The sequence below is a fragment of the Branchiostoma floridae genome, chromosome 19 (assembly GCF_000003815.2).
Source record: "Branchiostoma floridae strain S238N-H82 chromosome 19, Bfl_VNyyK, whole genome shotgun sequence".
In the NCBI taxonomy this organism is placed as follows: Eukaryota; Metazoa; Chordata; class Leptocardii; order Amphioxiformes; family Branchiostomatidae; genus Branchiostoma; species Branchiostoma floridae.
The window spans coordinates 2683701-2697585 of record NC_049997.1 but is presented as its reverse complement, the minus strand read 5'-3'; the positions used below and the strand labels follow the sequence as shown (position 1 = coordinate 2697585).

The following is a 13885-nucleotide window of genomic DNA, read 5'->3' as shown; positions in this document are numbered from 1 at the left end:
TCTCTTGAGTTTAGCCTTTTCCATTACTTGGTTCTCGTTAATAATCTGTTCAGCTCAATGTCGTTCAAAAACTCTCACCTGCTGAACAAGCAGTGACTTCAAAGGTGTGTACAAACGAGATTGGTTGCAAAGTGCGGGCCTTACGACTCCATATTTCAGAATCAGGTAGAATGTGATGTAACATTTACGACATAGGACATTTTCTTTAAAACCAACAGTCCCTGGGCCTCCTGTCTTCAAGTTTAGTTCAACACTTGATTACTTGGTTCTCCTACTCACTCTACCTGTTATGCTTAAGATTGCTCAAATAATCCTCTTACGCCTTACAACGTATACACGCTAGAAACAGTTAGAAATTATGGCGTGACATCATGAGATATTTTCTTCAACACCAACAGTGCCCCTTTCTTCACATTTAGTTGAAACCTTTTCCAATTACTTGGTTCTCTTAATCACTTCACGGGTCTTAGTGGCAAATGTGCAGATGTTGACACACTGGCAGCACCAAATCCGTAGGTGTTTTAGCACCTTTAGACAGATTAGCCGTGAGGCTCGGTGGGCATCACTCCACCATCATGGGGGCAGGGGCATGGCGAGTATCGGACTCAGACCTACTGATTCTGATTCCTTGCGCCACACAGACACATCTGTTAAGCTTAAGATAAAGTTTATTTATTTTTATCTTGCATGATAACTATTATTTTGCAAGATTGTTCAAAGGCTCTCACCTGCTGAACCCGCCGTCCAACTCCGCCAATCGCCTCGGTGTTGTTCCTGATGAACAGCCGGAGTCTCCTGGCCGCCTCCTGCGCCTGCGCGAGGCTGTCCGCGTGCAGAGTCGTGGTGTTCGTCAGCCGAGAGATGACGTCATTCTGTTTCTTCAGAGACCTGTCTAGACTGATGATGTCAGCGGATATGTAGCGCGCCTTGTTATCTAGGCCTAACAGCAGGCTGGTGTGGTTTCCTGCCGTCGACTCCAGCTCCTCTATCATGTTGACATGGTTGTTCACCACGTAGTCGACGCTCTCGAGGTCCTCCTCTATCCTGTATATCATACTCAGCTGATCTTCGATGTCCTTCTCAGCTCGTTTTTCGAAAGTCTTGAGTTCCCTGAGGTCGGCGTTGTGCTGAGAGATTCTCCTGCGGCTGGTTGAGGTCTCTCCCTCCATGGTCTGGATGCGGCGGGCGTAGTTGTAGAGGGTGTTGTTTACATACAAAAGCCCGTTGCCCAGTTCGTACAGCCGGTTTTCTGCAATCATACATTAAACATTGGTCATTCCAAAGTCCTTGACTCCGGCAAAATAGAGGTATTGTAATTGAGAGTCAGAATCTTCTTGCGGGAAAATGCTCAGCCAATCTACCTAATTCTAGCGTAATATTAGTGAAACTTATGCATACTCTGTGCCTTTTGTTTTGCATCACACATCTACAGCATTTCAGTACTTTTTATCCATTAATGAATTCAACCCAAAAGGATTGCGTGATCTTTTCATCATGAGCCAAAGAGTAGCACAAATCTAATTCTGAACGCAATGACGTCTTCAACGTGTCACAGTCCATACTCCCTTTTATGGTTGCTACTAATGTTAATAAGAACATGGAGCAGACTCAACATACCTATCTTGAGCCTGCTAGACAGGAAGGCGTTCAGAGTGGTGTAGTTCTGCACGGATGACCCCAGGCTACTGATGGCCTCTATCTGCGTGCTCAGGACACGCTCGAAGTTCGACACGCGGCTTTGCTCGGACGACGAACTCTTCAGAAGTTCCCGGATGTCTCGCGAGTGTTCGATGACGGTGTCGTTCATCTTACCCATCGCCACGGCAACCTAGGACGCATCCGCACATGCGTTAGGAAAAAAAAACTTTCCAAACACGGTGTGTTTTCCAAATTATAGGCATGCTGTCAAACATTCTTTTAAACCATCAAGTTATCTACATATATTGCATGATGTCTATCAATGTTTTAGCTTGTTCGTGGTCACGTGGTCTTCTGAATGTCGCGGCCACATCTATCATGGGCTGTCGTGCACTTCTGATGAGGTAGACGTATCAAGCAGGCTGTGACAAACCTACATGTAATGCTGACAACGATATAAGACAGCCTTTTCGGTTTAGAAGACAGTTGAAATTTGTTAATTAGACGTATTCACAATTGTCTAAAATACCGTCAATTTGAAATCGTATGACTAGCTGTTTGTGGAAACGAAAAATAGAAGTGTATGAATGTATACGTAAAAAAATATACTTTTTAAGTCTTTTATGTAGTTTGATGTCTTTTCTATCATACTTTTCGTTCCCGAAGGCTGACCAACCGGCCCCGGTTTGGAAATGTGGCGCAGGCCTTACCTGCACGACAGAGTCCTTGATCTCTACATCCTCCATCTTGAGGTCAGCGATGGTGTTGTACTGCTCGCTCAGGGACGTCTCCACGGTGGACGTCTGCAGACTGAGGCGTGATATGGCCGCATTGTGCTCTATCTGGGTGGTCTGCAGAATGTACAGATTCGGAAATTGTTTGGTTAATAGCTATGTACAGAGATTTCTCCACAGTTCACAATTTCGGTTCACAAGTAGGCTGTAACTTCTGAGAAAAATATGGCTGCGTTGTGCTCAATCTGAGTAGTCTGCAGAATGTACAGATTTAGACATTGTTTGGTTATAGATTTCTATATTTTATGTCAGATATATATTGTATTGTAGGTCGATTTCGATTCACAAGTAGGTTGTAAATTCGGAGAAAAGTATAGCTGCATTGTGCTCAAGCTGAGTGGCCTATAAGAATGCATAGATTCAGATACTGTAAATGCATTTAAGTTCACAGGGATTTAATTTCGCGGTAGCGGGAGATGGACTTTTCGCGGTGGTTTTAAGTTCGCGGTAGCACCATGCACTGTAGTCCCTTACTGCCATGGAAAATGTTCGCGGTGGATTTACATTCATGGTGAAGGGGCCACCGCGAACCACCGCGAACATTTCTGCATTATCTGCATTATATTATATTATAATATCATAATTATACTAATGAACTCCACTTTTCTTCATATAGACTTTGTCAAAGAAGAAACATTTTGAACCTAGAGAGAGAGAGAGAGAGAGAGAGAGAGAGAGAGAGAGAGAGAGAGTTCTAAGTATCTAAGCATAGTAATTGAGACAGCCCACCCTTAGCCGTGCGACCCGTTTCTCCAGCAGTATGTCCGTCTTGGTCAGGTTCTGCAGCGCCCGCTGTGTGCGGGTAGCCTCCACCTTCAGTGACGTCAGACCCGTGTCCTGGTCACGGATGGTGGCCTCGTGGTTGTCTGAGATGCTCTCCAAAACTGACACGATCCTGTGGCAGGAGAGGGGTAGGGAAGCATTGAGTTGAGTTGGGCTTATCAAGACCCACAATTATCTTGACAATGTAACGTTGCACACTGGCCATTATGTGCATAATTGTACAAAACAACATGACTTAGGCCCCCATTCCACTTGGCGGCGCTCTCACGGCGCTCTCACCGCGCTCTCACGGCGATGGCAAACTTGCCCCATTGCCGTGAGAGCGCCGCGATGGCAGAAAAAGCTGCTCTAGTGGAATCTCTCCTGCGACGCCAGCGCGCTCTCCGCGCGACGGAAAACTCAAAGGACAGCAATTTTTATGGGCTGCCAAGAACTTTAAAGATTACTCAACGAATTTCAGAGATAAAGAACGAGATTTCTTACCTTTTGTGTATTTTATTGTATTTCAAGTCATACTTTTACGTCTTACGTAATTTTAAATTACAAAATCAAGGCTGTAAACAAATCCAATTTTGCTCACTGTAGAGTCGTTCAGCGTGAGTCTAAGATTATCTATACGCTTGACTTGCTGTTTTTTTTAAATTAAATTTGCCATGTAACTTGTTCAAAATGAATATCATTATCATGCCAGGTTATTATCGTAAATTATAGAATATTGCAACGATTTGATCTATTTAAAATAAGTCTTCTTTAATCTCAATCTACAGGTTAAGAACATGAAAACTAAAATGTTATTCTGTTAACAGTTAAAAATAAGACATAATAAACCTTTGTGTTCTTGATTATTCTATCTCAATTTAATTCATTGTACATTTTTAACATTTCTCCGTGTTCTTTCTCGTCAATTTGTGCTAAATCTAATCTGGAGTAATCCTGTGACTCGAAACGCTGAATAAAGCACCGTATGTGTAGTTGTCCTATTTGTTTTACCCATGATTTTAATTAGGAAGTGATTCATGACACAAAAGTATGATTTGACAACAAAATTCATCAAAATATACTTCTTCAAGAATAAAGACTGCATGAACTATAGTTGAGAGCGCAGCGAGAGCGCGGTAACATCGCCGTCCTAGTGGAATGGGGCCTATCATATACCATTGTTTATACCCCCTTTCCATTAGGACGGCGCTCTCACTGCGCTCTCTCTGCGACCTCAAATTGGGAAGAGCGCGATGAGAGCGCGGTGGGATCGCCAAGGTCGCCATGAGAGCGCCAAGAGAGCGCGGTGAGAGCGCCATGGTCGCCATGGTCGCCATCACCTCCGCGACTGTTTTGAACCTGCTCAAAACAGTCGCCGTGAGAGCGCCGTGGACGGCGATCCAACTATGAGCGCAGAGAGCGCGCCAAGAGAGCGCGCAGCGAGCGCCGTTAGCGCCAAGAGAGCGCACAGCGAGCGCGGTGAGAGCAATAGGTCTGAACAGTGGTTTAAGGTGGGTTTACACCTGCGTATATTTTCAAGTGCGCGTGAGTTCCGCATGAAATTTTGTCAATACGCGGCCGAACGCCCAACATTTGGAATTTTTTTGGAATAAATTAAATTGTAAGTCGAGCCCATCTGGCGTTTGAATTACGGCTTCAGCGTTTTCATTTCGCATGAGATGCGTATGATTGCAACTGAAATGCGCAACAAAATTTTCCGTACTGCGAATAGATTCGTATGGGGTACGTATGTTGGGCGTTTTCCGGACGCACACAACGTCTACCGACCGCATGCCTGACGCACCTGGTGCTAACTGCATTCCAAACGCATTTCAGGTGTGTCAGAGGAACAGTTTGTGTTACATATACTTTTGTTTGCGAGCATTGCCAATAGAGTATTTTTGTTAGAGGAACCCTTTGTACTACGTATGCCTTTGTTTACAGGCAGTGCAAGTAGAACATTGACAAGTAAACAGTGAAGAGGTTTTTTTTATTCATTTGCGAAGCAGTAAAGCAGTGACACTGTGCTTTTACAGAAATGTGGGCCATCATTTACCTTAAGAAATTATGTGCACTGTTAAGATTGTGTTTGTTTTCACTTTGTCCTTAATGATTTCCCCTATCATCTTAGTATTTCAACTACTATAAGAATCACACTCATACACACCACAAAACGTATTCAAGATCTTTATCAAACACGTAAATTAAACAATTATGAAACCTTACGCCCTCTTTCAAAGTTGTAATATGGCTCTATATTGCACCTTTATATCATGTGGTTATACACACACAAAAAAAGTGCCGTTATCAGCAAATTAAGTCAAATATCTGTTACACAAAATGGCACGTGTGTCACACAAATTGACCCAGTGCTTGAGCAGGTTCCTCTACATCTTCCCGTCCCTGGAGGCTCTGTTGGGACCAGTGTCCTGCATTCATGGTGTCCTGCAAGTTGTGACCATCTCTGCATGCCCCCTGTACAAATTCGTCAGTCCTGGCCTGGATCTGACATCATAAACCGGTAGATTCCAAAAAAATCCCTATCGACCAGAGGGTTTGTCCATTCTGTCCAGAGCTAATAGAAGACGAATATCACTTTATGGTTGTATGTCCCAAATATTCCGATATACGCAATTCTCTATACAGAAGGCTGTCATTTTGTACACAAGGATTTATCCAAATGGACCTGAAGTGCAAATTCAAATACATAATGACATGTGACAATCCCTGTATGACAAATATAGGAAAATATATCAAAGAAGATTTAGACATTAGAAATTCCCCAAATGATTGTAAAAGCCTCCAATGATTGTAAGAAACTTATCCCATAATACAACTCCTGTATTAGTTAGATAAGCCTTAACTAAAGTTAAGTACAATTGTTGTGCAATAAAGTTATATACATCTTGAGATGACAGAGTCAGATGCACCTTCGTATTTATTCCAAATCTGGAGTGTGCGTCGATCACGCTATCAGTACGCGTAGTATGCGCAAAGCGATCGCAGAACGCACGGTACTAAATCGTGATCTATGTGTGCATTCGTTATACAGTCGCTCATGGTGCGTTGTGTCTGCGCTGTAAGAACGCTATGTACTCGCATTACCGCGATTTCCGCGTATTACTGCGTGTAAAGCGCAAACATGTAGCGTCTTCATAGCGCAATCGACCGATGTGGGACCACTGTATTGCGCATCCATAACGTTTTGGGCACCAAACTGCGTACGAATGATAGTTTTGTGCATGTCCAAAACTATCAGACGAACTGGGCGTATATTTTCGTTTGCCTGCGTACGTGAAACTTTCTAAAGACGATTCAAATGCGATAGAGGTGCGACTTGTGCGTGCGGCCGCGTATTGAAGAAATTAGTCAAAATGTCGAAAAATGTCAAAACGGAACTCAAGCGGCATGAAAATATACGCAGGTGTAAACCCACCTTTATGATGCCAATTTAGCTAGGACGGCGCTCTCACCGCGCTCTCTCTGCGCTCTCAACTGCGGTTTGTGAAGAAGTATATATTTGACATAGACAGAACCCAGAGAAATGTCCAAAATGTACCGCTGATGAACAATTAAACAAACTGAGATGGAATAAGCAAGGTTTAAAAATAAAGGTTTATCATTTCTCAACTTTTTTTCGAATTTCAACATGATGACATTAGTTTTTTTGTTCTTCATCTGTACATTTAGACTATTGAAGTCCCATTTTCAATTAAATCGAAGTGTTTTAGTGTTGTATGATTTACACCAATAACGTGGCATGATAAAGATATTTATAGTAAACAAGCTACATGACAGATTTAAGAAAAAACAGCAAGAGAAACGTGTATATTTCAGTCTGAGTGACTGTACAGTGACCAACATTGGATTTGTTTACAGCCTTGATTTTATACTTTGAATGTTATGTAAGACGTAAAAGAATGACTTCAAAGATACCAAAATACAGTATACGTCAAAAGATTCGTTCTTTATCTATGAAATTCGTTGAGTAATCTTTCGAATCTTTGCTAGCTCATTAAAAGAGGCTGACATTTGAGTTTTTCGTCGCGGTGAGAGCGCGCTGGGGTCGCAGGAGCGATTCCACTAGAGCAGCTTTTTCCGGCGTCGCGGCGCTCTCACCGCGCTCTGGCCAATTTTCCATCGCAGCGAGAGCGCGGTGAGAGCGCCGTCAAGTGGAAAGGGGGCCTTAGCCCTATTGGCGCTCACCGCGCTCTCTTGGCGCTCTCATGGCGCTCTCACGGCGATCATTGTTGCATCGCCATCCTCGGCGCTCTCACGGCGATTGTATGGCTGGGCTCCATACCGTCGCCGTGGTGACGGCGCTCTCGCGGCGATGGCACTCCCACCGCGCTCTCACGGCGCTCTCACCGCGCTCCCATGGCGACCTTGGCGATCTCACCGCGCTCTCACCGCGATGGTCAAACTTGCCATCGCCGTGAGAGCGCCGCGAGAGCGCCGTCCCAGTGGAATGGGGGTATTACAGAGGAATAACATATCCGGACCATAGACATGGATAGAGAAGGGGAGCATTAACATTTTTGTTGATAGAACTTGGACTTACAATTCAGAACACACATTATTTACTAGTATCCTTTTGTGCCATTATAGAAAAATTCAAGGAGTAACATAGCTCAACTGATAGCTGATACCAAAAAGTCAGGATTTAACTCATTGCGGGACAAGGCGGGAGCGGCACGGGACCGTGCCTTATAGAGGAAAACAGTCCAACAAGTCGCAGGATCTAAGGTCTATGTATGGTAAAGTAGCCATGAAGTGGACTTGTTAGTAATCTCATTTGAAGTTTCGTCAAAACGTTTGTAAAACGTCAGAGATTTCCAAGTCAAGTTGAAGGTTTCTTTAACCATTAGAGAACGGGATAAAATTCTGGGTTGTCACAGGAGACGTAGGTACACTGAATGAAGCTATAATCCATGTTGACACTAACCTGCCGAGTGTCTGTAGTGTGTCCGAGTGTTTCCTGGTTTTCCGGTCAAGCTCCAGAACTGTCAGGTTCAGCGACTGTCGGCCGTCCGTGGCGGTGGAGGCTGGGAGAAAAGATTTCACACGAGTCAGAAGGATATTCATATCTTACTTACAAAATGGTATAGTGATACAGAATAAAGTGTCTATGATAGAACACACCAAGTAGATGTCCTTTTTTTTAAATAAGGAAGCTATCAGTGTTAGCATTGTATTGCAGTTCTAAGCCATCAGGTTTAAATGAAACGACTGTTGATAAAGTTATCTTCCAACAAAGAGTTACAGCAACTTTCGCGAGTTTACGTTCTGAAGTGATTTTTCATTTGATCCTGAAGAAGGCGACAGTAGTCGTTGATCCGTGTACTTTGTACAGTGTTGAGAAAAGTTTAGCAATGTAATACAAAACAAACACACACACACAAATTGATTAAAAAACCTACGTTTTTATACAGCTAGTGGTTAACACCAGACAAAACGGATAGTTGTTATACCAGTTGGCCTAAGCTGTCTGTGTGACTGCATACAAGTTGACTACAATGCGCAATACGTTTCCTTAGAGTTCAGGGATTAACATCAGAAAATAGACAGTCGTTCCTCACCTAGCGTGGCCAGTCGGCCTAAACTGTCAGTATGACTTGTCATGGTAATCTCTATAGCACCCAGGTCTTCCCTCAGCATCCTGATGTCGTCACCGACCGTGGTGAGGGAGGTCTGAGTCTTGTAGATGCCGTCGCTGTGCTGGTCCCGCGCGTCCTGTAGCGCCCGAATCTCCGCCGAATGTGCTTCAGACACGTTATGTAGCCGCATCAGGTCTCCCCGCGCCTCGCGCTGTTAGGGTCAAGGACAGACGTCATAGTTGAGTTGTACAGTTGAAGGCTCACAATAGGCATACGATTTCACATCATGCTTCTTAATGTCCTTGAAAACCATAAAGGTAAGGTAATGCCCTTGAAAACCCTCCTTTGCCTTGTAAAATGTATTACCCAATCTGGCGACTTTGTGGGTTAGAAGAAAACAAATAGGGTCTACCTTTTTCCGCGTCGGTCAAAATTTGGAGGAGGGCTTTTCAAATACAAACATACAAAGGAAACTGTAATTCCAAGACCTAGCTCAGGGAGTAATTGCTACATGTAACATTAAAGTATCTAGAAAAAGTCAACAGACAGTGCAGAAAATTAAGGTGGCATGTGGTTAACAAGGGACTATTCTTATAAGAACTTCTACGGAATGTAATCTAAGTTTTTCATTGAAAAACTGACAATGGTAGAATTAAAACAGTTCTTTCTCTGTGAATTATGTACTATAGTTTACACGATGTTTTATATTGATAACTTTATTGCACAACAATTGTACGAGGTACAAAGTATGGCATCTACATAACTACAGTTCTATAGCTAAACTAACTAATACAGGAGTTGTAGTATGGGATAAGCTTCTTACAATCATTGGAAGCTTTTACAATCAGTTGAGGAGTTTCTAATATCCAAACCTTCTTTGATATATTTTCCTATATCTGCCATGCAGGGATTGTCACATGTCATTATGTGGGCGAAGCCCAACATTTAGTTTTTCCTCAGATATTTGCATATTCCAACCGGAAATCAGAAAAAATGGAAGCTGTAAACATGCACTCCACGTTTCAAGCTTTTTGATTGGCTTACAGTCGCACTTTCTCGGTTTTACGTCAGAGGTGAACCTATCAACGCACAGAACACAATCGGCATCGACTTTGATAATAGCCAATCAGAACTCAGAAAAAATGGAAGCTGTCAACATATATTCCGCGTTTCCAGCTTTTTGATTGGGACAAAGTCGCGGACTGTCTCGGGTGTACGCAGAACTGAACCAATCAACGCACAGGACACAAAATGGCATTCGGCATGCAGTTTGACAATACTATAGCAGCTGAGACGACCAAACAGGCGCTCAAGGAAGAAGTTGCCCGCCATGGAATGAACGAGATTAATAAATTTTCACACAAAAACGTTATCTTCAGAAAATTGGACCTTGGAATCTTGCAAATTCAACGGTGAACAGACGTGCTCAAGCAACGCAATACATTTGTATACCTGTTAAAACGTGCGCTTGTAACATGTTGTAGCACTGTCTCAGTGGTATTATTCACGCGTGGTAAACCAACGCTCCATGATCGAATCCATGGACAGATAATGTTTTTAAATTTTTTGTTCTTTTCTAAATCCTTGTGTATAAAATGACAACCTTCTGTATAGAGAATAGCGTATTTCAGAATGTGTGGGACATACAATCATAAAGTGATATTATTCTACTAATTATCTATCACTTACACAGGAGCAAATGAAGCGATACTTTTATCCGTTTCGGTAGATAAAACTACACGTAGACAAACCTGGATAATGTCCATGATGTTTGACACGTCCGCCTTTTCTTCCAGGAGATTTCGGACATCTCGTATGAACAGGCTGTGTTTGTCCAGCACTGAAAACTGCTCCTGAAAACAAACAAATATAAACACAAGTAAGAAAAACACTTGTAAGAAAGACAATAGGACAGGTGTGCCTAAATGTATGAAAAGCTTCCCATTCTCATGCAGTGCCCCAAAGATGACGATTGAATATGACAGCCAGAGTTCTTTCTTAAAATGAGCAAAATATTTTGTTTACATGATAAATGATTCATACTTGCTGCTTGTATTTTTCATTCATAATTGCATAGAAAATGTATACAGAGTGCCACACATGGTCCTTGCTACATGTACGCTGCATATTGGACCCAGTTGTGCTTGTTTGCGATCGTTTGTAGTTGCTTGTCGTGTTTAGGTATGTCGTAATATTTATATTTAGGATGATTGTTTCATGTAAAAGTTTTCTGTAAATAACATCGTTTGCCTACCCTATTTTCACGCTGCAGTAACATTATACTGCTGTTGTGGTTCTTGCTGTTGTTGTCGATTTCATAGAGCTTCTTCCTCAGCTCGGACCTGGTGACGTAACTTCCGTCCAGGTTGTCAATGCTGGAGGCCAGCTGCTCGTACTCGGCGAAGTGTGTGTACGTCTCGCGCTGTAAGGTCTGCAAGTTGTTCCGCATACGGCCCAGGTTCAGCGCCTGCGAGAGAGAAAAGGGTACAAATGACGGTTGGTCTTGGCAGTTGATTTTGATAATGATAGTATAAGAAAGCATTGATTCCTGAACTAGATAGAGCGAAATGGAGGGATTGAGATAGACTGGTAGGCAGAGAGACAGAGTAGGGTCTGCAAGTTGTTCCGCATACGGCCCAGGTTCAGCGCCTGCGAGAGAGAAAAGGGTACAAATGACGGTTGGTGTTGGCGGTTAATTTCAATAATGAATAGTATAAGAAAACATTGATTCCTGAGCTAGATAGAGAGAAATGGAGGGATTGAGATAGACTGGTAGGCAGAGAGACAGAGTAGGGTCTGCAAGTTGTTCCGCATACGGCCCAGGTTCAGCGCCTGCGAGAGAGAAAAGGGTAGAGATGACGGTTGGTGTTGGTTGTTGATTTTAATAATGAATAATATAAGAAAGCACCGATTCCTTTGCTAAGCTAGATAGAGGGAAAGGGAGGGATTGAGATAGACAGGTAGGCAGAGAGACAGAGTAGGGTCTGCAAGTTGTTCCGCATACGGCCTAGGTTCAGCGCCTGCAGGAGAGAAAATGGTAAAAATAACGGTTGGTCTTGGCAGTTGATTTTGACAATGAATAATATCAGAAAGCACCGATTCCTTTGCTAAGCTAGATAGAGGGAAAGGGGGGGGGGTTGAGATAGACAGGCAGAGAGACAGAGTAGGGTCTACAAGTTGTTCTTCATACGGCCCAGGTTCAGCGCCTGCAGGAGAGAAAATTGTAGAAATAACGGTTGGTCTTGGTGGTTTCTTTCAATAATGAATGATAGCCGATGGTCAGGTCTACTGGAAGGAAGGTACTAGGTAGAAATGACGATTGGTCTTGGCGGTTGAGCTAACCTCAAGAATAAATGCTATCTTAGTTAACTCGCATTGATTCTTCCATTTATGGTATAAGGAATATACAGGACGATTTGTTTGCATGGTTCCCTCACCTGATCCGCTATGCTATCCTCTATGTTGTCATCTCTCAGCGCCATCAGTGTCAGGACCTTACTGTGGTTCTTGAAGTCCAGCTCCAGTTTGTACGAGGCTCCCTTCAGGGCACCTATCTGCTGGCTGTGGTTCCCCAGTAAGCTAGAGGTGTTCAGCATCTGGATGGTGTGACCGTTCACGATCTTCTGGAGGTTCTGAATACCCACGTCCTGACTGGCGGAGGACTGGCGCAGCTTGCCCAAAGTCTTGTCGTGGCTCTTCACTTGACCTTTCAGTTGGTCAACGGCGTCTCTGATGGACAGTGGAGATGAGTACGTTGCGTTATGATCTTTATGATATATCATTTCCGTAATAAGAGAATGCTAAGTTATTACCTCATGAAGTTAGTTAAAATGCATCCCACACTTATTGTTGTATTAGGCTGTGTCATCTCCACTTTCATAGGCCTTTTGACACATAATTGCGGAAGCACTAGAACAGGAGGCCTATGATAGTCCACTGGTACTTCATTTTATCTGGTACCTACGTTCTGATCCTATCATTTTCCGAAAGAAGAGAGTCCAGGGAATGTGTACCACTGGGTTTGATTCACGAAGGGCCCTAGTCATTGGTCTAGCGACTTCATGAGATATTTATGTAAGAAAATAAGAATATCAAAGTATTCACGATGGTTGTAGATCAACAAGAAATGAAGTAGGCTTTTTTTAAATATCGTTGCCAGAAGGATATACTTATGATAATAGCAGTACAACTTACATCTCGTTTCACACTCTCTCTAAGATACGAGTGCAATTTCGGGACCATGTGGAATTACATTTCCCCCACTTTCTACGTTTTAGGTTGAAACATTTACCTTTGCTTGGACACAGACTTGGTGTAGGCCTCGCTAGAGCTCTCCAAGTTCAGGATCATGGTCATCTGTTTGGCCAGCCTGCCGCTCATCTCACCCTCCGTGTTACTCAGACGCGTCATCTCGTCGCTATGGGAACGGAGTAGTCGTCTGACGTCATCCACGGACTGGCGCATCTCGAACAGCTGGCGGCTATGGTTGGAAATTGTCCTACGAGAAGAGCGCTTGTTACAGCAGTGCCGTACATGCTACATCATCTACATGGTGTGCAATCTTTAAGCCTTCAAAACTAGTGTTAAGGAAAGAAGGGCCTGGAGACAGCTCTCCATCTTCATAGCTGTCTTGTCACCGCAGCGACCTGGAGATCAAGAGACTAGGTAGGTATGTAGGTTTAACGTTACCTTCTAGCATAACTTCAAACATTCATCAACTTAGTCCACAGTCTAAAACTGGTCAAATGGACGTGCATTGAAGAAACACGTTAAAAATGTGGGGATTGGGTGTAAGAATCCTACATCCAATCCCCACATTTTTAACTCACTAGGATGAGTGATGTAACGTCAGTGTTCGACTTAGGACCAAGTGGTCCCAGGTTCGAATCCTAGCCTGTCATGTCACCTACCTTGTGTCCTTCCATAAGGCACTTTACATAACTTTCCCCACTCCACTCAAGTGTTCAAATGAGTACCTGATATCGTTTGGGGTAAAGGGTACACGTAGTGAAAGGCTTGGACTTTGTGACCTAAAAACGTCTATGGGACTTACTCTCCAAGCAGAGGTTGAGTCGCGTAGATATAGTAGTAGTC

General features: G+C 43.3%; 1 protein-coding gene across 3 annotated transcripts in view; it reads right to left on the bottom strand.

The window, feature by feature from the left end:
- LOC118406362 overlaps positions 1–13885 on the bottom strand; it is a 72047-nt gene that overhangs the window by 18582 nt on the left and 39580 nt on the right. For all 3 annotated transcript variants that reach the window (XM_035806329.1, XM_035806328.1, XM_035806331.1), the window contains 10 exons: positions 13083–13289; positions 12229–12520; positions 11046–11258; positions 10543–10644; positions 8774–9002; positions 8140–8239; positions 3162–3327; positions 2349–2489; positions 1618–1828; positions 729–1249 (listed from right to left, as the gene is read on the bottom strand). In XM_035806329.1, coding sequence (XP_035662222.1) covers positions 729–1249; positions 1618–1828; positions 2349–2489; positions 3162–3327; positions 8140–8239; positions 8774–9002; positions 10543–10644; positions 11046–11258; positions 12229–12520; positions 13083–13289 — 2182 coding nt within the window. The remainder of the gene's footprint in view (positions 1–728; positions 1250–1617; positions 1829–2348; positions 2490–3161; positions 3328–8139; positions 8240–8773; positions 9003–10542; positions 10645–11045; positions 11259–12228; positions 12521–13082; positions 13290–13885) is intronic.